The sequence below is a fragment of the Bos indicus x Bos taurus genome, chromosome 2 (genome assembly GCF_003369695.1).
Source record: "Bos indicus x Bos taurus breed Angus x Brahman F1 hybrid chromosome 2, Bos_hybrid_MaternalHap_v2.0, whole genome shotgun sequence".
NCBI lineage: Eukaryota > Metazoa > Chordata > Mammalia > Artiodactyla > Bovidae > Bos > Bos indicus x Bos taurus.
The window spans coordinates 85,965,463-85,988,753 of NC_040077.1; the positions used below are offsets into that span (position 1 = coordinate 85,965,463).

General features: G+C 36.4%; 1 protein-coding gene across 2 annotated transcripts in view; it reads left to right on the forward strand.

Moving 5' to 3' along the window:
- Positions 1-23,291, forward strand: part of LOC113905824 (10 kDa heat shock protein, mitochondrial) — a 44,932-nt gene that overhangs the window by 13,516 nt on the left and 8,125 nt on the right. Inside the window, exons 1-5 of one of the 2 annotated variants that reach the window (XM_027563677.1) lie at positions 1,691-1,805; positions 5,285-5,347; positions 14,234-14,334; positions 17,497-17,539; positions 17,730-17,816. In XM_027563677.1, coding sequence (XP_027419478.1) covers positions 1,746-1,805; positions 5,285-5,347; positions 14,234-14,334; positions 17,497-17,539; positions 17,730-17,816 — 354 coding nt within the window. In that variant the 5' untranslated portion in view covers positions 1,691-1,745. Of the gene's footprint in view, positions 1-1,690; positions 1,806-5,284; positions 5,348-14,233; positions 14,335-17,496; positions 17,540-17,729; positions 17,817-23,291 lie in introns of those variants that run through there. The other variant, XM_027563694.1, reaches the window with a different exon arrangement.

The following is a 23,291-nucleotide window of genomic DNA, read 5'->3' on the forward strand; positions in this document are numbered from 1 at the left end:
AGGATGAGGCACCACCAACTCGATGGACATGAGTTTGGGTAAACTCTGGGAGTTGGTGATGGACAGGGAGGCCTGGCGTGCTGTGATTCATGGGGTCGCAAAGAATCAGACACAATTAAGATAATGTTAAGATGAGCCCCTTCAACTATAGGTAACTGATATTTACAGCTTGGGGACTACCACACAATCTGGGATATTATAACTGAATCCTTGGAGTAAGGGAGGTGAGGTTGTCCACAGACCTAAGAATCTGCTCTCTACAGATCCACCCATCTCTCTCTTAGGGTGGCCACATTTAGGGGCTGCTTGTCTTAGATTCTCACTGTATTTATTAAGAGAACTGGTGATTTGCACGGCTGTCTCCATTGCTAGACTCTAATCTAATCTATCCTTAAGGATGGGGCCTTTTTATACTTTTACCTCAGTGCCAAACACACAGTGGGGCTTAATAAACACTTGTTGGATGAATAAATTTTTAGCACTTATAAGTTAGTGATGGAGTTGTCCTTTCTCTTGAAAAGTTACCAGACTCTACATCTTCCAGAAAGAAGAAATCTTTATTTAAAGGCAAATAGGCTTCCCATATTAAATGCTTCTGAACGACATTCCAAGTCATGACAGTTATTCAGCTTTGCACTAATTTTAACCACCCTCTCATCCACTCCTGGCTTTCATCTTTGGAGACTCTGTTACATGTCTCAGCATTCTTAATACACCTTTAGGTGTACTTGATGGATGGGATATCTGATGCTTTCCTCTCTTGGAAATTACCCTACTATATGCATTGTTTACTAATTTAACTGTCTTCCCATCTGATAACCTAAGGCCTCCCTCATCCCAGATCAAACATTTTAAGATATCCAAGCAGGAACCAAAAAAAAGTTTGCTAATACGTCTGTGATTCCATGACTTAAGAGAAAACTTAAAACTTGCAACAAAGGAAAACTGAAATTCTGGGATGTACAACACCCACCGTCGATGAAGGGGCATTCATTTTCTCCTCCTGCTTCTGACTTGCAAAAAAATACAAGCTAATTTTGTCTGCTTAACACACAATACCCGATGTCCCCTCTACCCCCAGATAATTGGCATTTGGGTCTCTTATCTACACAAAGTGGTCAATGAAAGATCCTTGGCTTTGAAGTTAGCGGATGGCGGAAATACCGTTTTACTCTCTAAGCCCGAGTTTGATTTGAAATTGGTCGATTTCATGCAGGGTCTGTGTAATTTTCCAAGACTGCTGACCTGTTTTTCACTTTGCACATCTAGGCAGATTTCGGGACAGACTTACGCTTCTCTAGTATTTGCTTGCACAACGGACAACTGAAACGGTCGCCATTGTGCAAGCTCCGTTCTTCCAGTTAACTAACGTAAGCCCAAGGAGATGCACAACGCGTTACGCCGAATTTGCACATTCCCACTTGGGGATGGTGGCTCTCTGCGCTGGCCGGCGGAATTCCCTTTGCTACTCACTCTAGTCCTTGGCAGCCGGGTCTCTCCCTCCTTCCACTTCGTCATCAGTGAGTCGTCGGCTGTTCCTTTTCTTGTCCCCCTCCCTCCGCCAGCTGGCCCTTTCAGGGACTCCTCCGGTTCCTCCCACCCTGCCCCGCGCGGGCTACGGCTGTGCCGTCAGCAGTCGCCCCTCCCCGGCGCCCGGGCCAGGAACGCCGCTCCGCCCCGCCCCCCGCGCAGGCAGCCGTCCCCTACATCCGGGTACCGACTCCAGCCGCCCAGACTCTGGCACTATGGTCATGGCGGAGGGGACGGCTGTGCTGAGGCGGAACAGGCCGGGTACTAAGGCTCAGGTACTATCTCTGCACCTTTAGTGGAGGGGGAGGGGGCTCTTGGTGCCGAGCAGAGTCGCACTTTGAAGCTGGATACCTCTGAGAGGAGGATGGGCCGGGGCGACCGGCGGACTGGCGCGGGCACTGGTGCCCGGCCTGCTCTTCCGGAGCCTCAGCCCCTCGGTTTGGCTGAGGCGGCGGCGGCGGCCCGGGAGGCCTGCGTAGCTCCGACTGGAGGGTGGGCGTGAGGGGTGCGTGGGGGCAGCCGAGACCCGGGCTGGAAAGCCTGTTAGCAGCCACTGCTTGTTGTCGCCTTTTGCCTGATCTCCAGTGACCAGTGTCTGAGGGGTGCGGCCGGCCAGGTGGAGACCCTGAGGTTCTATGAGGGTCAGCTAGGGTGGGAGGGGTGTAAACAGCCTATCTTGTCCTGCCTTCCAGTTCCTATCTGGCTTGTGACGTGCCCGACTCCTGACATCCAGCTTGTCTAGCCGGCTCCGGGAGTCCATAATTCACTTTATCCTCCTCCTGCTGTTTGCTTTTGACCACTTCTCACTCTGGCTGTTCTCTGGTCCAGCAAGTTTTCATCATCAGGCTGGGACTTGTTAGATGTCATTCCTTGTGAATTTCTTTGTTATTATGTGTGAAGCATAAGGAAGGAACTGATTATAATTTTATCAACTTTTAGTAGGGCGGTACTTGGGGTGAGTTGGTCCTTGTGTCAGTATTGATTCTTGGGATTTGCAAAAGACGAGTGCTCTTCACATTCCTAAAACAAATCAAATAGGGTAGTTAGACCTCATCTGATTAACCTGCCAGGTGAAATGGTTTGCAATTGGGTACATGCTCCAAAATCAGAAGAGATGTTATAATGTGATTTTAAAGAAAAAGAGGTAAGTGTATGTGTGGGGTGGCGAGCAGGGTAGGGGACCAGATGCAACCGTGCAGCTACTACCTTATGCCAGATAATAGATTTTTAATGCCTTGCACAGAATTTGGGAAGGGATGTCCTTTCAAAGGGAACTTTTAGATCCAGGCATCTTCCCAGATCCATGTTACAGATAAGGAAACTGAAGCCCAGAAATTAGACTGCTTTTGCTAAAGGTTACAGTCTCCATATTCGATTTGTACTTAGTTCACTAGTGACCTTTTCTTTTTCACAAATTGCTTCTAGTACTGAATTTTAGAGAGTTCAGTTTGAAAGCCTTTTGTTTTTATAGTCATGTTTTATTGTGTCAGTTTTATTGGCAGTTTTATGGTCATCCTACTTGGAATTTGTATATTATTTGTGCTTTTTAATGTTTCCAAAATTTCTTTCTTTATAAATGATCTTTTCTCAGATGCTTTTAATTCTCATTCTGTGGAAACATTATTTCTGATTCTTTTAAATGATGAACTTTTATATTTTTGTATTTAGAAGTGAATTTTTTGTACTCACATAAGAATCATCCATTTTTACTGATTCAAAAGTTATTAATTTTGAAAGGATAGACAATCATAGATTTTAACTCAGTATTGTAACACGCCTATTTGCTATGTTATGAATAAGTCACATATAGAAAGCTCTTTTGCTTTTTTCCACATAGTCATAGATCACAGTTGTTAAATAAAATGTAATAGAAAAGGTTAGGATTTTTTAAAAAGAACTACTTAAGCAGCATTCTGCCTGTCTTTTGTATATCACACTGATTTCCTTCCTGAAATGGGTCTACTCTAAAATGATATATTTAGAATTAGAGTATCTTTCTACTTTTTTTTAAATTGGTTAGGTTGGATTATAGGCACATAGTTGTTTTCAGTAAATGTTTTACTGAATTAGATGAGAATGTTCATTAAGCTGGATTTTTGGCTCCTCTTTTAAGTGTTTTAAGTATGAGGCAAGCATTTAATTCTTAATTAACTTTTTACATCTTTTCTATGTATTACTATATGTGTTTTCTAATATTTTAAAAACAGAATACAAACTATTTTTTATTTTTTTAAAAATGAAAAAATTTGCAAAGTGTAGTAATAGAAACATTTGTCACTACAAATCAGGAAGAATTTTAAAACTACTTTCTAATAATATGTGGATAATATCTAGGAAGAGACATCCTAAAACAATTTCCAGAAAGTCATTTTTATGTCTTAACTTTTAAAATAAATTTAGTTCATTTTCATTCAGAATAGGCAAATATTAAAAAAGAAAAGATATGAAATGCTTAAGACACTTAAATGGTATACCATACCCATCACGTACTCTCAGAACTAGGACATTACTAATATAGTTAAATCCTTCTGTATCACATTCTTCTGTCTTCTACCCACTCCTAGTCAGTAATGGTGATTATCATTCCTTTTTTTTTTTCTTTAAACTTTTTACTGTTACATGCATTATATTTATAAATATCTTTTGCAATTAAACTTTTATTAATGTGATATCAAACACTGTATTCTTCAGTTTGCTCCAATTTTTAGAGACTTATTCACGTTGACTGATGCAGGGTTATAGATTTTTGGTTTACTACTACCTTTTCCCAGACATTTATTGAATACCTACAATGTGTCACGAACACTTCGGTGAATGTCTGTGAACTGGGCTATCTATAGAGCAGTTCAGAACCCGTACAAGGTGATCCATAAAAATATTCCCCTTAAAAGAAGATTGTTTGAACTTTTCTGGTAGTCCAGTGATTAAGCCTGGCTGCCGGGCTTCCCTGGTGGCTCAGTGGTGAAGAGTCCACTTGCTGATAATGGAAGAGACACAGATTGCATCCCGGATTCAGGAGAATCCCACATGCTTAAGAGCAACTAAGCCCACGTGCCACAACTATGGAACCTGTGTGCTAGAGGCCCAGGATCTGCAACTCCTGAGCCCACCTGTGGCAACTACCGAAACCATAGCCCCCGCTCTCTGCGATTAGAAAAAGCCCGAGTGCAGCAACGAAGACCCAACACAATCAAAAAATAAATAAAATTTTGAAAAGTAGGTTGTTCTTTTTAAATGATTCATTTTTGATGGTGCTCACATTTTGATTTAGAAATTTAAAACATCATTTGCAATTAGAATTGTAATTTATTATAATATCCGTCTTAAATAATACTTAATGGAGTAGTAACTGCTATTCTAGCTATTCTCTTTGGGTAAAAACTGATGAAGTTTTTTACTGCCTGGATATTTTTTTTCATTAGAACTTTTGGAAAAATATTTAACCACCACAAACAAAGTTGTGCTGGACTTGTCAATTAATAACACATGAAAGGTTTCTGAGAGCCATATTTGAGGGGTCTGTGGTTGAGAAAACTGTAACTTAGAATTCAGTTAAATAAAATCTTGGTGTTCATTTAAAACATTGAATAAAATTTCTTTTACTTACTAATAATCACATTGTTTAAAATATGAGAATTTTTCTTCTCCCCTGGTATAACTTTGGATCTTTGTTAAGAATTGAAATTAATCATAATAGTATTGCATCTTCTTTGTAACTTTGTATATGCTTTAACCATGACATTTTTTCTTATAGGATTTCTATAACTGGCCTGATGAATCCTTTGATGAAATGGACAGTACACTTGCTGTTCAGCAGGTAATAATAATAGTTTCTTTTGCAACTCCAATAACCTAAGCATTTTATCTCCCTTGGCATAGTTAAGTATTCCTATATTTTTTAGCACAAACCAGAATCCATGGAATTATTGGGGTACTTGCTTAAAACTTTTATCAAACCTCATTTTGTTTTAAGATGGCATATTAAACTATCATCAAACTTAAATACATTTTATTATCTATTAAAATATACCAAATTAGGGTATAAAATTTGACTTTGCTGCTGCTAAGTCGCTTCAGTCTTGTCCAACTCTGTGCGACCCCATAGATGGCAGCCCACCAGGCTCCCCCGTCCCTGGGATTCTCCAGGCAAGAACACTGGAGTGGGTTGCCATTTCCTTCTCCAATGCATGAAGTGAAAAGTGAAAGTGAAGTCACTCAGTCGTGTCCGACTCCTAGCGACCCCATGGACTGCAGCCTACCAGGCCCCTCCGTCCATGGGATTTTCCAGGCAAGAGTACTGGAGTGGGGTGCCATTACCTTCTCCAAATTTAATTCACAAATAATTGAATGCTTAAGTAGAATAATATAAGTATAAAGAAGTAAAGTGTACTCATTATTCATTTGGTAATTGAACATTAGAGAACATGCTTGGCTTGCAGGATCTTAGTTCCCTGACCAGGGATTGAATCTTGGACCCTGGTAGTAAGACTACCACGTCCTAACCACTCTCCAGGGAACTGCCAGGGAATTCCCATAGTTACTACTACTACTTTTGTCTCCCTCCAATATATTTGAAAATTTGTTTCCACTACCAAATAGCTCACTAAGACTGTGATTATCCAGCAGGTGATAGCATGTTTGGTTTGAAAAACCCCTCAGGAGATTTTTAAGCATTTTTACTGAGAACCGTATTGTATACTATGTTGGGTTTAAAAAAAAAAAAAAATTAATCCCAAATGAATAAAATCTGGAAACTGGGAGAAAAAAGTTTCCATAGCTAATTCTTAAAAATCACATTAAAGGTTAATAAAAGGATGACTGAAATTGGCTGTGCTAGTATATTAGTCAAGGCTGTTGGATTTTGATAGCTAGATAGTTAAAGTAGATAGCTATTTGGATTTATTGTGTTGTTTAAAAATATTGGAAAACAAAATAAAAATACAGTTGAATTCTTTGAGTAGTAAAAATTTGACAGGGATTTCCCTGGTGATCTGGTGGTTCGAACTCGGTGCTTCCACTGCGGAGGGCATGGGTTTGATCCCTAGTCAGGGAACTAAGATCTTGAGAGCCGTGCTGTGAAGCCCCTGCCCCCAAACATTTAATAATTTTAACAGAAACATTAAAAACCTTTAGAATGGATTCAGTATAGTATTTAGATACTTAGCACAGGAAATAGAAGAGTACTGATGATTGAATGGCTTTGCCCTTTGCCTTTTAAGAATGTATTGTTTAAAAAAAATGTGTTGTTCAATAAACAAATATTTAATAGGTTAGTAAAGAGGCCTTATGGAGGATTTGGAAATAAAATCTGGAGTTCTGTGTGTGGAAATTGGCAAAAGTTAAGAGGAAAAATGTGCAGATATTTTTCCCTTTTAAAGTAGAGTTTTGTTCTGATGCTATGCTGAATTTATTAGTCCTAATAACAATTTTTTTTGTGAAATCTTTTGGGTTTCTACATATGAGATTATTTCATTTACAAACAGCTTGTTCCTTTCTAATCTAGATGCCTTTTATTTCTTTTTCTTGCCTAATTACTCTGGCTGGAATTTCAAATACTATTTTGAATAGAAGTGGCAACAGCAGGCATCCTTATCTTATTTCTGATCTTAATGGAAAGCTTTCAGTCTCTTCCACATTAAGTATGATGTTTGCTGTGTGTTTTTCATATTTGGCCTTCATTATGTTGAGTTAGTTTCCTCTTATTTTAAGTTTTTTAGTATTTTTATCATAAAAAGATGTTGAATTTTGTCAAATGTTTTTCTGTACCAATTGAGGTCATTGTGTTGTTCCCCCCCCCCCCCATTCTGTTAACATGGTGTATTGTATTGATCAGTTTTTGTATGTTGAACCATCCTTCTGTTCAAGGAATAAATCTCATTTGATTATGGTGTATAATCATTTTAATTTGCTGCTGAATTTGCTAGGATTTTTGCATCAGTGTTCACAAGGAATATTGGTTTCTAGTTTTCTTAGAGTATTTTAATTTGGCTTTGGTATCAGGAATGCTGCTATAATGGAGTTAGGAAATATGCTGTTGTCTTCAATTTTTTTGAAAGACTTTGAGAAGGATTGATGTTAGTTCTTTTAATATTTAGTAAAATTCGCCAGTGAAGCCGTTAGGTCCAGGGCTTTTCTTTGGTTGCACGACGTTGTGAATACAAGAAAGCCACAGAACTGTATACTTAAAAATGACTATCCTTTCCTCATTGAATGGTTTTTGACACTCTTGTCAAAAATAATTTAACTTTATGTGAGGGTTTATTTCTAGTTCCTCTGTTCAATTCCATTGGTCTATAAGTCTGCTTATGTCAGTACTAGACCTTTTTTTTTTTTTTTTTCCGTATCAACACCTACTTTAATTACTTAGGCTGCACTGGGTCTTAGTTGCGGCTCACAGGATCTTATTTGCAGTATGCACAATAGTTAGGCATGAGAACTCTTAGTTGCGGCTCACAGGATCTTATTTGCAGTATGCACAATAGTTAGGGCATGAGAACTCTTAGTTGTGGCATGTGGGATCTAGTTCTCTGGTCAGGGATGGAACTTGGTTCTTCTGCATTGGGAGAGCAGAGTCTTAGCCATTGGATCTCTAGGCTGTTTTAATTACTGTAGCTTTGTAGTAAGTCTTGAAATTGGGAAGTGTGCATGCTTCAATTTATGTTTTCAAGATTTTTTGACTATTTGGTGCCCCTTGGAATTACATATAAATTTGAGAATCAGCTTTTCCATTCCTGCAGAAAGACTTGGAATTCTGGTAGAAATTGCACAGAATCTGTAGATTACTTTAGGTAATATTGATAACAATATTAAGTCTACCTATGGATGTAAGATAGCTTTCATTTAGGTCTTCTTTAATTACTTTTAACAATGTTTTGTAATTTTCAGTATGCAAGTATTTAATCTTCTGATTTAAATTAATTCTTCCATATTTTATTCTTTCAGGTACTGTTGTAGACGGAGTTGCTTTCTTTTTTTCTTCATATTTTTTATTGAAGTAAATAGTTGATTTACAGTGTTCAGGTGTACAGCAAAGTGATTCAGTTACATATAGGTGTGGATATATATAGCAGTTGCTTTCTTTTTTTTGCTTTCTTTTATTTCTTTTTCTTATGCTGGGTCTTTGCTGGGTGGGCTTTTTCTCTAGCTGCAGAGAGTGGGGGTGACTCTGTAGTTGCCATGCATGGGCTTCTCATTGCTGTGGCTTCTCTTGCTGTAGAGCATGGGCATTTAAGGTCCGTGGGCTTCAGTAGTTGCTGCATGAGGGCTGAGTAGTTGTGGTTCAGTTGTTCCACAGCATGTGGAATCTTCCCAGGTCAGGGATTGAACCTGTGTCTCCTGTGTTGTCAGGCAGATTCTTTACCACTGAGCCATCTGGGAAGCTCCAAGAGTTTCCTTCTTAATTTTCATTTTGAATTGTTCATTGAAGGTATACGCAACTGATATATATATATATATATATATGTTTGTTATTGTGTTTGGTTGCTCTGGGTCTTTGTTGCTATATGCAGGCTTTCTCTGAGTTAATAATGCATGCTTGGTAATTGTGGTGCATGGGCTTAGTTGTTCCAAGGCATATGGAATCTTCCTGGACTGGGGATGGAACCCATGTCCCCTGCATCGATAGGTGGATTCCTATCCACTATACCACCAGGGAAGCCTGAAACACAACTTATTTTTTATATTGATTTTGTATTCTGCTACTTCATTGGATTCATTTATTAGCTTTATGAGCTTATTTTCTGTTTAATTGTTCTGGCTAGAATTTAAGTATAGTGTTGAATAGCAATGGTGAAAGCAGGCATTCTTGTCTCATTTCTGGATTTTTTTTGTTTTTGGCCTTGTGGGATCTTAGTTCCCTGACCAGGGGTTGAACTTTGTCCCTCAGCAGTGAAAGTGTAGTGTCCTAACCATTGGACTACCTAGGAATTCCCTCGTGTTTAATTTTAGAGCAAGGGAAACCTATCAGTTTTTCACCATTGAGTATGACGTTGCCTGTGGGTTTTTATAAAAGCCCTTCATCATTTTGAGGAACTTCTCTCCTATACCTGATTTTCTGTATTTTTATTATGAAGGATGTTGGATTTTGTCAGAGGCCTTTTCTGCATTAATTGAAATGACTGTGTGTTTTTTCCCTTTTAATATTAATGTAGTGTATTATATTGGTTAATTTTTTTTTTTTAGTGTTGAACTACCTTTCATTCCTTGCAGCTTTCTTCTGATTTGTTTGTATGGTATATTTTTTTCCATCCTTTTACTTCTAGCCTACCTATATCATTATATTTGAAGTAAGTTTCTTGTAAACAGTATAGTTGGGTTATATTTCTCTGTTCTTTCTGACAATCCTTGTCTTTTAATTAGTGTATTTAGGCCTTTTAACCTCAATATAGGCTTCCCTGGTGGCTCAGAATTCACCCGCCGATGCAAGATACATGAATTCAATCAATCCCTGGGTTGGGAAGAGTCTCTGGAGAAGGAAATGGCAACCCACTCCAGTTTCCTTGCTTTGGACATCGCATGGATAGAGGAGCCTGGTAGACTACAGTCCAAGGGGTTACAAAAAATCAGACACAACTGAGCAACTAAAACAACAACAGTGTTAATGTAGTTATTGATAGATATGTTTAGATGTAAAGTTACCTTTTGTTGCTTTTCCTTTGTTTCTTCTTTTTTTGTTTACCCTTTTCTGCCTTTTTAAGGGTTATTTGAGCATATTCTATTTTATTCTAATTTTGGCTATATTTCTTATAATTTTTTGATGATTGTTCTAGAAATTACTAAGTACATGCTTACCTTTTCACAATCTATTTAGAGTCAGTATTTTATTGCTTTGATTGAAATGCAAAAACTATCATTAGTTAGACTTCTTTACCCTCCTCCTTTATACTATAGCTGTCTACATTGCATCTATTAATATATACCTTGAAAACCCTATTGGAGAATGTTGCATATTTTGCTTTCATCTGCCAAATATATTTTAAAGATCAGAGGAAAATAGTCTAATATATATTTATACCCAGATATTTGTAATTGCTGTTGCTTTTGATATTCTAAGTTTCTTTCTGGTATTTTTTTTTTTTCCTTCTATCTGAAGAACTTCCTTTAGTAATTCTTTTAGAGCCATCTGCTGGCTAGGAATTCTCCTTAGTTTTCTTTACTCTGAGAGTATCTGTATCTTTATTCTTGAAGGGTATTTTTGCTAGATATAGAATTCTGAGTTGACTGTGCTTTTCTTTCAGCACTTTAAAAGTATTGTGCCATTTCTTCCTGTCATCTGTGATTTCTGATGAGAAAGCTGCACTCATTTGAATTCTTATTCTAAGGTCATGTCTTTTCCTCCTGGCTTCTTTATATATATATTTTTTCATTTTATTTTTTTTTAATTGAAGGATATTTGCTTTACAGAATTTTGTCGTTTTCTGTCATACATCAAGAATCAGCCATGTACACCCATGTCCACTGCCTACCGAACCTCTCTTCCATCTCCCTCTCCTTCCCAGCCTTCTAGATTTTCACAGAACCTGTTTGAGTTGCCTGAGTCATACAGCAAATTCCCATTAGCTATCGATTTTACATATGGTGTTACAAATTTCCATGTTACTGTCTCCATACGTCTCACCCTCTCCCTTCTCCCCTGCCCCTGTGTCCTTAGGTCTGTTTTCTGTCTGTTTCTCCATTGCTGCCCTGAAAATAAATTCATCAGTACCATCTTTTAAGATTCCATATATATGAGTCAGATATATGATGTTTATTTCTATAATTTATTTCTCTTTCTGACTTACTTCACTCGGTACAACAGGCTCTAGGTTCATCCATCTCAGTAGAACTGACTCAAATGTCCTCCTTTTTTATGGCTGAGTAGTATTCCACTGTGTATATGTACCACAGCTTCTTTATCCATTCATCTGTCGGTGCACATCTAGGTTGCTTCCATGTTCTAGCTATTGTAAATAGTGCTGCAGTGAACATTGGGGTACATGTGTCTTTTTCAGTTTTGGTTTCCTCAGGGTATATGCCTAGGAGTGGGATGACTGGGTCATACGGTGTTTTTTTTTCTATATGAAACTTTTAGTATTTTATTCATTTTCATAGTTTTACAATATTAGTAAAAATAATGACCCATTATAAATAAGTATAAAATGGAAGTCGATGAAAAAATAACCCCAAGTCTTCCTTGACTCCCATCCTCCCACCAAAAAACTAGCTAGTATATGGCAAATATCCTTTTCACACATTATCTTTAGGCATATATTCACTTTGTAGTGGTGGATGGTTTACTCGCTAAGTCATGTCTGACACTTGAAATGCCGCGGACTGTAGCCTGCCAGGCTCCTCTGTCCATGGGGTTTTCCAGGCAAGATTACTGGAGTGGGTTGCCATTTCCTTCTCCACATATGGTGGTTTTATTCCTAGTTTTTTAAGGAATCTCCATACCGTCTTCCATAGTGACTGTATCAATTTACATTCCCACCAGCAATGCAAGAGAGTTCCCTTTTCTCCACATCCATCCAGCTTTTATTGTCTGTAGAGTTTTTCATGGCCATTCTGACTGGTGTGAGGTGGTACCTCGTTGTAGTTTTGATTTGCATTTCTCTAATAATGAGCGATGTTGAGCATCTTTTCATGTGTTTGTTAGCCATCTGTATGTCTTCCTTGGAGAAATGTTTGTTTAGATCTTTTTCCCACTTTTTGATTGGGCTGTTTGTTTTCCTGATATTGAGTTGTATGAACTGCTTGTATATTTTGGAAATTAATTCTTTGTCAGTTGTTTCCTTTGCTATTATTTTCTCCCACTCTGAGGGTTGTCTTTTCACCTTGTTTGTAGTTTTCTTTGTTGTGCAAAAGTTTTTAAGTTTAATTGGATCCCACTTGTTTATTTTTGTTTTTATTTCCATTACTCTAAGAGGTGGGTCATAGAAGCTTTGATTTATGTCATCGAGTGTTCTACCTATATTTTCCTCTAAGAGTTTTATAGTTTATGATCTTACGTTTAGGTCTTTAATCCATTGTATCTTTGTGTATGGCATTAGGAAGTGTTCTAATTTCATTTTTTTGCATGTAGCTGTCCAGTTTTCCCAGCATCACTTATTAAAGAGGCTATCTTTGACCCATTGTATATTCTTGCCTCCTTTGTCAAAAATAAGGTACCCGTTGGTGTGTGGGTTTATCTCTGGGCTTTCTATCTTGTTCCATTGGTCTATATTTCTGTTTTTGTGCCAGTATCATACTATCTTGATGACTGTAACTTTGTAGTATAATCTGAAGTCAGGAGGGTTGATTCCTTCAGCTCCATTCTTTATCAAGACTGGTTTGGCTATTCGGGATCTTTTGTGTTTCCATATGAATTGTGAAATATTTTGTTCAAGTTCTATGAAAAGTACCATTGGTAATTTGATAGGGATTGCATTAAATCTGTAGATTGCATTTGGTAGTATAGTCATTTTCACAGTACTGATTCTTCCTGCCCAGGAGCATGGACTGTCTCTCCATCTGTTTATGTTGTCTTTGATTTCTTTCATCAGTGTCTTATAATTTTCCATATAGGTTCTTTTGTCTCCTTAGAGATAAAAGGAGATTCTCTTTATTTGTAGATGTTTTATTCTTTTTGTTGCAGTGGTGAATGGGATTGATTCCTTAATTTCTCTTTCTGATTTTCATTGTTAGTATATAGGCGTGCAAGTGATTTCTGCGTATTGACCTTGTATCCTGTGACTTTGCTGAATTGCGATTAGCTCTAATAATTTTCTGATAGTTTCTTTTGAGTTTTCTATGTATAGTATCTTGTCGTCAGCAAACAGTGAGTTTTACTTCTTCTTTTCCCATCTTGATTCCTTTTATTTCTTTTTCTTCTCTAATTGCCATAGCTAGGACTTCCAAAGCTATGTTGAATTGAGAGTGGTCACCCTTGTCTTGTTCCTAATCTTAGAGAGAATGCTTTCAGTTTTTCATCATTGAAAATAATGTCTGTGGGCTTATTGTACGTATATGGCCTTTACTGTTTTGAGGTAGGTTCCTTCTATGCCTATTTTTTGAAGCATTTTTATCATAAGTGGGTGCTGAGTTTTGTCAGAGGCTTTTTCTGCATCTATTGAGATGACCATATGATTTTTATCTTTCAGTTTGTTAATATGGTGTATCACATTGATTGATTTGTGTATGTTGAAGAATCCTTGTATCCCTGGAATAAGCCCAACTTGCTCATTGTGTATGAGCTTTTTAATGTGTTGTTGAATTCTGTTTGCTAGAATTTTGTTGAGGATTTTTGCATATATGTTCATCAGTGATTTTGGCCTGTAATTTTCTTTTTTTGTGTTGTCTTTGCCTGGTTTTGGTATCAGGGTGATTGTGGCCTCATAGAATAAGTTTGGAAGTGTTCCTTCCTCTGAACACTTTCTGGCTTCTTTATCTTTAGTTTATGTCAGTTTGATTACCTCTGGGCATGGATTTCTTTGGATTTTCTTGTTTGGTATTCACTCTGCTTTTTCTTATTGTGGCAAAAAATGCATAACATAAAATTGATCATTTTTGCCATTTTTAAGTGTATGATTTTGTGGTATCAAGTACATTCACATTGTTGTGCAACCATCTCTGTCTCCAGAACTTTTTCATCTTTCCCAACTGAAAGTCTGTACCCATTAAACAATAACTCTTGTATGATTTACTGTGTAGTATATTTTAATTAACTGTAAAACTTGTTTGTTTGTAGTATATTCAACAGAACATAAGGGCAGATTGTTCCAATATTGACAAAATTCTTGAACCACCTGAAGGCCAAGATGAAGGTGTGTGGAAGTATGAACATTTAAGGTAGGTCCTCATGATATAGCAAAATAATAGTAGTACTTCTATTAGTAAAAATAACCTTTAATATTAATTATGATTATGAATCATAAATTATTTAACTATAGACCAAAAAGCCAGATTCTAAAGCTTTTATGTTTTCAGTGTTATAAAGTTTTCAACATTGTTATTTACTGATTGTTTTCTGTATTTATGGATTTGGGCCGTCTTATCATTTTACACAGTTTTCCTTAATCATATCCTTTAATCACAGATGCAGTATTTCCAAGTACCTACTCATTTTTACTGCCTACTACCTGCCTACTTTATTTCTCTCTAGAGGGCCTAGTCTAGACTTGGTAGCTGATGTGTTACCTGTCAACGAGTATGAATTTCCAGTCTTCTCTTTGTAAATGAAGATTAATTGTAATCCTGAAATACGTTTTAGAGCTTTTAATAATAGTCTTTGAATGAAAAAATTGATTTCTAATGAATCATGAGTCAACTTTATTTATTTATTTTTTTATGAGTCAACTTTAGAAGCAGCTGTAACCTGAAGTTACTAGGTTCTTTCTTTTTTTTAAATTAGGTTATTTCTTGAAGTTAAAAACTTCCCATTGTAAATGGGAATTGATAAGTTAGAGAAGGCAGCATGAAATACGTGTTCATCCAAGTTTGTTACTTTGAGTTGATTTTTAAATAATAAAGTAGAGATATGAATTTTCCTGCATAAATTAGACCACATTTCCTATGATGAGTGCCTTAATTTGTAGATAAGGTACTTTTTCTGTTGTTTTGTTTTGATGCCATAGGTTTGTCTAGATATTGTTAAGACAGTGTCTTGTCGTAACAGTTCAGCTGTTTCAGGGACTTCTTTGTAAGCTGCCAGTTTCTTGGGCAAGTCACTTGACTACTTGATTGGGTTTTCTTTTTTAATACATCTTGATGGATGATCCTTGAAAGCTGATCATTGAAAGCATGATGGATGATCATGAGTATGTAGATATTATGCCATTCTTATAAATATAGAAAACACTTTAGAATGATATATACTCTGCCTTATTTTAATCTACTTTGAAAATAACTACTTACTTACCTGTGGGATTAAGGATGAAAATAAGCAAGGGTTTTTTTTTATACTATAAGCCTAATTTCTAAAAAGTTAGGGTTCATTTTAATTTACAAGGTTTTTATTTCAGATCTAAAAAAACTTTTTCCTCCCTACTTAATTTAGACTGTGAAATATGCATTATACAAAACTTGTAAAATCTTTCTTATGCATATTCCATTTGTCCTGGTGCTATTGTTACTACTTTTGTTACTTTTTAATATAATTTTTTTGGTATAATTCACTTATTTTTGTTTTGTATAATTTAAATATTATACATCACATATATATTGTTTTGTGTCTTTATTATAGTGTATACATCTTTATAGTTAACCAAAAAGAGTTTTCAAAGTAGTTTGATTTTTTTGCATGTGCTTAATGTTACTGATTTGAGGCTTAAAACTTGCTATTACTGATTAATGTAGTTGATTATATGTTAATGGGGATTGAATCTTGATCTCAGTGAAATCTACCAGTACTTCTCACTGAATATTTGTAATCAGGAAAAGATGCTGTTTCCTTTGAATGGCTGCAATCCCATGCCAGTGTATAGGGCTTAGTGACTAGAGGGGTAGTCAGCTCTGGTTTGACCCTTCAGCTGCATAACTATGTATGTGAGCCCTGTGTTGAATTAACTTGAAGCTGTTAAGTTTACACTGTTTGCCACAGATTGTACCTATAACACTGCCAGATCAGTTAGCTTAATTTTCCTGTTGGCTGTAAGTAGATTGGACTAGTGAGAAACTTTTTTGTCACCACTTGTCTTTACTACTTAGTGGAAAACAACTCAGAAACATAAAACATGTAACTTACAGATATTGAGCAGTATAGATTTATGTGCTGCTGCTGCTGCTGCTGCTAAGTCGCTTCAGTCGTGTCCGACTCTGTGCGACCCCATAGACAGCAACCCACCAGGCTCCCCCGTCCCTGGGATTTTCCAGGCAAGAACACTGGAGTGGGTTGCCATTTCCTCCTCTAATGCATGAAAGTGAAAAGTGAAAGTGAAGTCGCTCAGTCGTGTCCGACTCTTATCGACCCCATGGACTGCAGCCTACCAGGCTCCTCCGTCCATGGGATTTTCCAGGCAAGAATACTGGAGTGGGGTGCCATTGCCTTCTCCAATAGATTTATGTAGTGATTCAGAAATAGTGTTATTTGTGTACTCTTAGAACAACATTATTATTAGGCATCTGAAGTGGAAATAGATAGCTGATAATTTGACCTTTTTTGTTTTTTGAATTTGCTTTCTTCTTTTAAAAAAAAATATTTCATTTCATTGCTGGCTATGCTGGGTCTTTGTTGCTGCATGGGCTTTTTTAGTTGTCGTGAGTGGAGGCTACTCTGTAGTTGTGGTGAAATGGGTTTCTCATTACCGTGGCTTCTCTTGTTGCACGGCACGGACTCTAGGCACACTGGCTTCAGTAGTCATGGGATGTGGGCTCAGTAGTTTCAGCTCTCAGTCTCCAGAGCACAGGCTTACGAGCTGTGCTTAGTTGCCCCAGCAGCATGTGGAATCTTCCCTGACCTGGGACAACTGTATTCAGATATATACACACATATAAGTTTTTATATAACTGGAATTGTACTGTGAATATAAGTATATATCTTTTGTATGTTTATGTAATATCAACATTTTACTATTTTCTAATTGCTAATTTATATTTCAAAGAAATTTTTTATGTATAGAGTTTAAGTGAACATCTTTGTACATATATCTAGATTGCAGTTCTGATTGTTTCATTAGAATAGATCCTTAAGAGAATGACTTAGTCAAAAAATACACACTTTGTAAGGTTCTTGGTAAATATTTTCAAATTATTTCTCAGGAAAATTATACTAATTTCTAGTGTTTAAAGTGATCAACTCACTGAAAACTGATATTGAATGTTATTATTAGGGTCGTTGGTTTTGGGTTTTATTTACTAATGTGTATGTCTTTGTAAGGAATGTGCCATGTGAACTCAAGTGGTGTTGATAATAGTGATGAGAAATGATGGTATTTTTTTTTTTTTACAATTAATATTCTAAAAATAATATGGAGAATAGATAAGGCTTTTTCATTTATATATTTACCTTTTTAGGCAATTCTGTCTTGAGCTAAATGGACTTGCTGTCAAACTTCAGGTAATATTTTCTTTAACTTAAAACTAATTGAAAGTTCTGTTTTTTTTTTCTGTTTTTATAAATTAATGTGCTTACAAAGACATCCAGAATTTGTAATTTATTCTAGAATTTTGGACAAAATGTAGCAACTCAATTGATAAACTTTTTCATTGTTATTTTACATGTTAATAAGTGTAACAATTTTTAACAGAGTGAATGCCATCCAGATACATGCACTCAGATGACAGCAACTGAACAGTGGATTTTTCTTTGTGCAGCTCATAAAACACCGAAAGAGGTGAGAATGTATAAAGTTGAATGACTAATAAATTCATTATAACCTAAATCTCTTCAAGACAATGATAGACAAATTTTTTTTGAGTTTTTAGGTCACTGTTTATTTTGCTCTTTGGTTTAGAGTTCTTTGATGCAAGGTTATTGTCACAGTGTTACTTTAGGATTTCTTTTGATTAGTATCTTTTGAAAATTTTTTAATTAAAATATCATTAACCTACACTATGTTAGTTTCAGGAGTAAAGCATACTGATTTGATATTTCTCTAAATTACAAAGTGATCACCATGATAAGTTTAGTTTACCATCTGTCATCATACAGAATTACTACTGTATTATTGAGTGTTTCTTATGTTGTACATTTCATGCCTAGGGCTCATTTATTTTGTAACTGGCAGTTTTATACCTCTTAATCTTCCTCATCTATTTCATTCATTTCTATGTCCCCTCTGGCAACCACCTTTGTTCTCTATATCTATGACTTCTGTTTTATTGTTTCTTTACTTTTGTTTTTTTAGATTCCACTTGTAAGTGAAATCATATGGTATTTGCCTTTCTCTTACTTTTTTTCACATAGCATAATACCCTCTAGGTCCATCTACGCTTTTAAAAATGGCAAAATTTCAATTTTATGCCAGTGTGTATACATACCATATCTTCTTTATATGGACACTTAGATTGTTTCCGTATCTTTGTTGTCATTGTTGTTTAGTCGCTGTTGTGTCTGACTTTTATGACTCCATGGACTGTAGCCTACCAGGTTCCTCTGTCCGTGAGATTTCCCAGGCAGGAATACTGGAGTGGGTTGCCACTTCCTTCTCTAGGTGATCTTCCAGACTCAGAGATCAAACCTGCATCTCCTGCATGGTCAGGTGAATTCTTTACCACTGAGCCATCAGAGAAGCCCTGCTTCCATATCTTGGCTACTGTAAATAACGCTTCAGTGAACATGGGCATGCATGTATCTGTTTGATTAGTGTTTTTGTTTCTTTGGGCAAGTACACAGGAGTAAAATTGCTGGGTTGTATGTCGGACACGACTGAGCGACTGATCTGATATGATGGCAGTTTCTATTTTTCAATTTTTAGGAACTGCTGTACTATTTTCCATAGTGGTTGTACCAGTTTACATTCTGTCCAGCAGTGCAGGAGGGTTCCCATATCTCCTCAACAGTACTTATTTTTCGTCCTTTTTTTGGGGGGTGGGCCATATTGCACAGCATGTGGGATCTCAGCTCCCCAAGCAGGGATTGAACTCATGCCCCCTGTAGTGGAAGTGCAGATTCTTAACCACTGGACTGCCAGGGAAGTCCTTGTTTTTTTGATGGTAATCTTTTTGACAAATGTGAGGTAGTATCTCATTCTGGTTTGATTTGTATTTCCTTGATAATTAGTGATGTTGAGCATCTTTACATGTGTCTGTTGGCCATCTGTATGTCTTCTTTTGAGAAAATGTGTATTCAGGTCTTCTGCCCATTTTTTAACCTGATTGTCAAAGAGTGTACCCTTTTTTTGTTCTAGGAGTTTTATGGTTTCCCATCTGACATTTAAATCTTAAATCCATTTTGAGTTTATTTTTGTGTGTGGTGTAAGTAATCCAGTTTGACTCTTTTGCATGTAGCTGTCCAATTTTCCCAGCACCATTTATTGAAGAGACTTTCTTTATCCCAGTGTATATATATTGCCTGTTTTGTTATAGACAACTGACCATGTAAGTGGGGTTTATTTCTGGGCTCTCTATTCTCTTCCCTATGTATCTGTTTTTGTGCCAGTACCATACTGTTTTGATTACTATAGCTTTGTAGTATAGTTTCAAATCAGGCACTTGGTATCTCCAGCTTTGTCGTTACTTCTTAAGATTTTTTTGGATATGTGGGGTCTTCTGTATTTCCATACAAATTTTAGAATTATTTGTTTTAGTTCTGTTAAAAATGCCATAAGTATTTTCATATGGATTGCATTGAGTATGTAGATTGCCTTGGGAAGTACCGTCATTTTAACAGTATTAATTCTTCTAATCCATGAACATGATAAATCTTTCCATTTGTTTGTATGGTATCATTTCTTGTAACTGGACAATTAAATTGGCTAGAACTTAACGATTCATTGACTAGGACATAATAACACCTGTCATATTGTGTTGATATCTAATGTGTAATGGACGAAATACACTTGTTTAGATATTTTGGTTTAGTTTTAACTTTTTTGTAAGAATAACTGTTGGTGATTACTAGTTGATACTAAATGATTACTAGATTACTAGTCTATCAAATAGAAATGTTGAGTTTTATAGGTCAGTGTTTTTTTTCTACATTAATATTTCTTACTATTTATTTGAAAGTGAAGTCGCTCAGTCATGTCCAACCCTCAGCGACCCCATGGACTGCAGCCTTCCAGGCTCCTCTGTCCATGGGATTTTCCAGGCAGGAGTACTGGAGTAGGGTGCCATTATTTGAAACCCAACATAATGATTTTCCTTCCATAATTGGTCTTATTGAAACCCAGCATAATGATTTTTCTTCCATAATTGGTCTTATTGAAAATCTCATTCATGTTGTTTTTTCTTTATTTTGCTTTTGTTAAGGTGAGAGTATAGGAAGTTGCAATTGTTTATAGAACATTTTTTGTTTTAAATAATTCATGTCATCTGACATGTAGTACACATTCATTTTTCCTTAGTTGTCTCAAAAATGTCCTTTAAACTGGTTTGCTTAAAAATATGCATTGCATTTCCCTTGATCTGCCTTCCCTTTTAATCTGTGGTAATTAGTTTTTACATGACATCGACTCACTGAAAATAACTGAGTTAGCCCTGTGCTGTAGGATTATAGACCTTTGATTATTATATTGACAGACCACTAAAGCTTAAAGCTAGTTAATTCTTTAGTTGGAAAATCAATATTTGATGCCCTTTTGTTTGAAAAGGTTAATTCTCCAAAATAAGAAGTATTTGATACCTATCTAAGCTAGTAGTACTTATTTTTCAATATTGACTTCACTCATGATATTACTTTTTTTTTAGTTAATAAGTTGAAGCAATATTAAGGTTGTGTATCATTCTGTATCTGGGGAAATCATAGCAGTTTCATTGATAATTCACTGGAACTGACTCCATAGCATAGTACATGATGTGATCATTCCTATTAGAAAATTGAATCCAAAAAGCTAGTGTCATTTTGGCAATAGTAAAGATGCATTACCCTCACTTTAATGTGGGAAGGCCATCCAGTGTGTCTTGTATTGTGAGACACATATATACCAAGTCATTACTACATGTACTTTTTTCTTTGTTGCTGTTGTTTAGTTGTGTTCAGCTTTTTTGAGGAGGACTAGAGGAGGAAGCCTGTGAGGCTCCTCTGTCTATAGGATTTCCCAGTCAAGAATAGAGTGGATTGCCATTTCTTTATCCAGGGGATATTCCCGACCCAGGGATTGAACCTGTGTCTCTTGCATTGGCAGGCAGATTCTTCATCACTGAGCCACCAGGGAAATTTTTTTCTTGAGTTATGTTAAATGTAAGATAGAATAATCATCAGAATTATATCCTGTGAGTGAATCTTAAAAGTGCAACACTGCTTGCTGAAGACCAGCTCCACTAGATTTTCCACGTTTCAAGGGGTGGTGGTAGTGTATTTTCCAAATGGTAGTTTTGAGGGATGCTACTGCTACTGCTAAGTTGCTTCAGTCGTGTCCGACTCTGTGCGACCCCATAGACGGCAGCCCACCAGGCTCCCCTGTCCCTGGGATTTTCCAGGCAAGAACACTGGGGTGGGTTGCCATTTCCTTCTCCAATGCATGAAAGTGAAAAGTGAAAGTGATGTTCTCAGTCGTGTCCGACTCTTAGCGACTCCATGGACTGCAGCCTACCAGGCTCCTCCATCCATGAGATTTTCCAGGCAAGAGTATTTGAGGGATGGGATTATTGTAAAAATACAAACAAAAGAAAATCTTGAAAGGACACTTTTTGAATCCTTTCGAAATAATTGTATGTAGTTAGAAAATAATAGCAACAGAGATTAGTAGCTAAGAAAGGTGCTCTTACGAATTAAAAGCACTGGCAGATTCTGAAGTGGAAGAGGCGCAGACTACTCAGCAACAGTGATGATTTACTCAAGGTCCTTCAAAATTACAGAGAGGCATTGCAGCAAATAGAGTTAACTATACAAACTGATTATAAGCAATGAAGATTATAACGTGTTATTATCCATTAGTCCTTTCAGTCATATGCAGATTGTGATTACTTACAGTAGCATTATAAATATATATTTGGTAAAATATAATTTATAAAAGTTTGAACATGTTACTTACTACTTGTAACATACTATTTTGGCCATATTTTGCCAAATGTTTGCTGTTGTATATGAGCAGAGTAGGATCAGTTAATTGAGAATTAATTGGAGGAGATGGAGGGAGGCAGCTAAATTAAGGCAAAACTCTTCCTCTTATTCTAAAAAGAAAAAATTCAGAAATCAATTAAATATCTAAAGTTATGCTGTTTGAAACAGTAGCCATAAAACATGTAGCTGTGGAGCACTTAATGTGGGTAGTCTAAATTGAGATGTTCTTTAAGTATAAAATACATACCGATTTCAAATATTTAGTACAAAGGGACAATGTAAAATATCTCATTGAGAGTTAACTGGATAACTACATACAAAATAATGAATTTAGACCCCCTACCTCACACCGTATACAGAAGTTAGCTCACAATGGAAATCAAATACCTAAATGTAAGAGCTAAAACTGTAAAACTCGTGGGGGAAAAAATAAGTATAAATTTTCATGACCTTGGACTAGGCAGTGATTTCTTAGATATGACACCAAAAGCTCAGTGGTGGAAGAAGATATGTAAGTCAGATTTCGTAGAAAATAAAAATGGTTGTGCTTTAAAGGACACTTGTCAAGAAAATGAAAATACAATGTACATAACTAGAGAAAATATTTTTGTAAATTATATCTCTATTAAGGGTCTGGTGTCCAGAATATATAAAGAGCTATTACGAAACAACTAAAAGACAGCTTAATATTAAAATGAGCAAAGAATTTTTTTTTTCTGCTTGCTCAGTGCAGCTTATAGGATCTTAGTTTTTGAACCAGGGATTGAACCCATGCCCATGGCATTGAAAGCATGGAGTCCTAACTACTGGACTGCCAGGCAAGTCCCTAAAATGAACAAAGGATTTGAATGGCTATTTCTCTAAAGAAATTTACAAATGGTCAGTAAATACATGAAAAGGTGTTCATCATCATTAGTAATTAGGCTAAATGCATATCAAAACAACATGAGAATGGAGAAATAAAAATGTGATGGATATAAATACATACAATGGAATATTATTCAGCCATAAAAGGGAATGAAGTTCTGATATATGCTGTATGTAGCATGAATGAACCTGAAGGACATTATGCTAAGTGAACTAAGCCAGACACAAAAGTACAGTTATGGTATGATTTCTCTTATATGATATATCTAGAAAGGAC